At 44.1% G+C, this 1,288-nt stretch overlaps 1 protein-coding gene across 1 annotated transcript; it reads right to left on the reverse strand.

The window, feature by feature from the left end:
* Window positions 1–403: 403 nt before the first annotated feature.
* Window positions 404–1,045, reverse strand: LOC128717207 (uncharacterized; the record flags this gene model as incomplete). Its single annotated transcript, XM_053811420.1, has 2 exons — window positions 1,011–1,045; window positions 404–938 (listed from the first exon to the last, which is right to left on the reverse strand). Coding segments are annotated over exons 1-2 (570 nt in total), but the record flags the coding sequence as incomplete, so codon positions are not given.
* Between the last annotated feature and the right edge of the window lie 243 nt (window positions 1,046–1,288).

A 1,288-nucleotide genomic window follows, 5' to 3' on the forward strand; every position in this document is an offset into this window, starting at 1 on the left:
CTTGTTTGCAGAACATGCATTTTTTATCTAGAACATTAACTGATGCACACGCTTGCTTCATTTTGTTTCGGCCATGGTTTGTGTGTGCGTGTGGTAGAGGTTGCTCTTTAGTTTGGGGCATGCCTTGTAACACTATTAAGTGCTCCTTCAAAAACTGCACAAGTTCTTTATATTCGGCAACTTCTGCACTTCGATGATGCGTTTCCCATTCCTTTCGGGTGTTCGCATCCAATTTTTCGCATAACATGTGTGCTAGAAGCACACTCCAGCCATTTGTAATAATCCCAATCTTTTCCACCATTTTGATGGTCCGTTCGAAACTGTCTATCAAAATGGTGAGTGCCTCAAAGCTTTCGCTTTTTGACGGTGCAATGGTGAACAGTTCGTTCAGATAGCGACGCACTAACACCTTTTTGTTTTCGTAACGATCTTTTAACAGCTCCCAAGCCACACTATAATTCGCCGCGGTAGTTTCTACTGCGTCGATCAGCTGCGCTGCTTCCTTAGTCACCACGCGCTTTAGATACATTAACTTGTCTACATCAGACAATTTCGGATGCCCGTCGATCATACTAACGAACGAATCCCGAAACGTTGGCCACGTTTCCCAGGCACCATTGAAACTGGGCATCGGAATCTCAGGTAAACGCACCTTGGATCGGGAGTTTGACACTCCTGGCTGCTGCGTTTCTGTGTTGGACGCACACAAATCTGCTCCACTTCTCTTTATAAGTATCGATACTTCGCAGCGACGCCGGTCAAACTCCTCATACCGCTTCTCTTCTGCTTCCCACTGCGCAGCATCCACAGTCTCGAGCAACGACGCGTGCTTTGTATCGAACGCGGACACTATCACACTTAATCGTTCCGTCCATTCCTCTACATATGAAGAATCCGTATCTCTAGCGGCTTGGATAGCGTTCTTTAGAGAATCTAATCTACGCATTAAATGTGCTTGACCCCGTTGGATCACATTCGATACCGAGTCGATTGGGCTCGATGTAGCTTACACTCCAGAGAATTCCGACATTTCTGGGTTCGACATTTTTATTTTCAACAAAGAACGGTTAAAACTACCAGTTTACGTAACTATCCGGTTTTACGGATATCCGGTTCGAAGGACCAAATTTTTATGTACGCGAAATTTGCTTTAAAAAAGGTGTTCACCGTTTGGCTTTCCGATTGCTACTGACTTTATTTATACGCATACATTGCCCTTTGCGGGTTGCTATAATTTTAACGTCTATGCCCTATGATTCATTCCTTAACAGTGAGTTTTTAAAAAAAA

The sequence above is a fragment of the Anopheles marshallii genome, assembly GCF_943734725.1.
Source record: "Anopheles marshallii chromosome X unlocalized genomic scaffold, idAnoMarsDA_429_01 X_unloc_23, whole genome shotgun sequence".
NCBI lineage: Eukaryota > Metazoa > Arthropoda > Insecta > Diptera > Culicidae > Anopheles > Anopheles marshallii.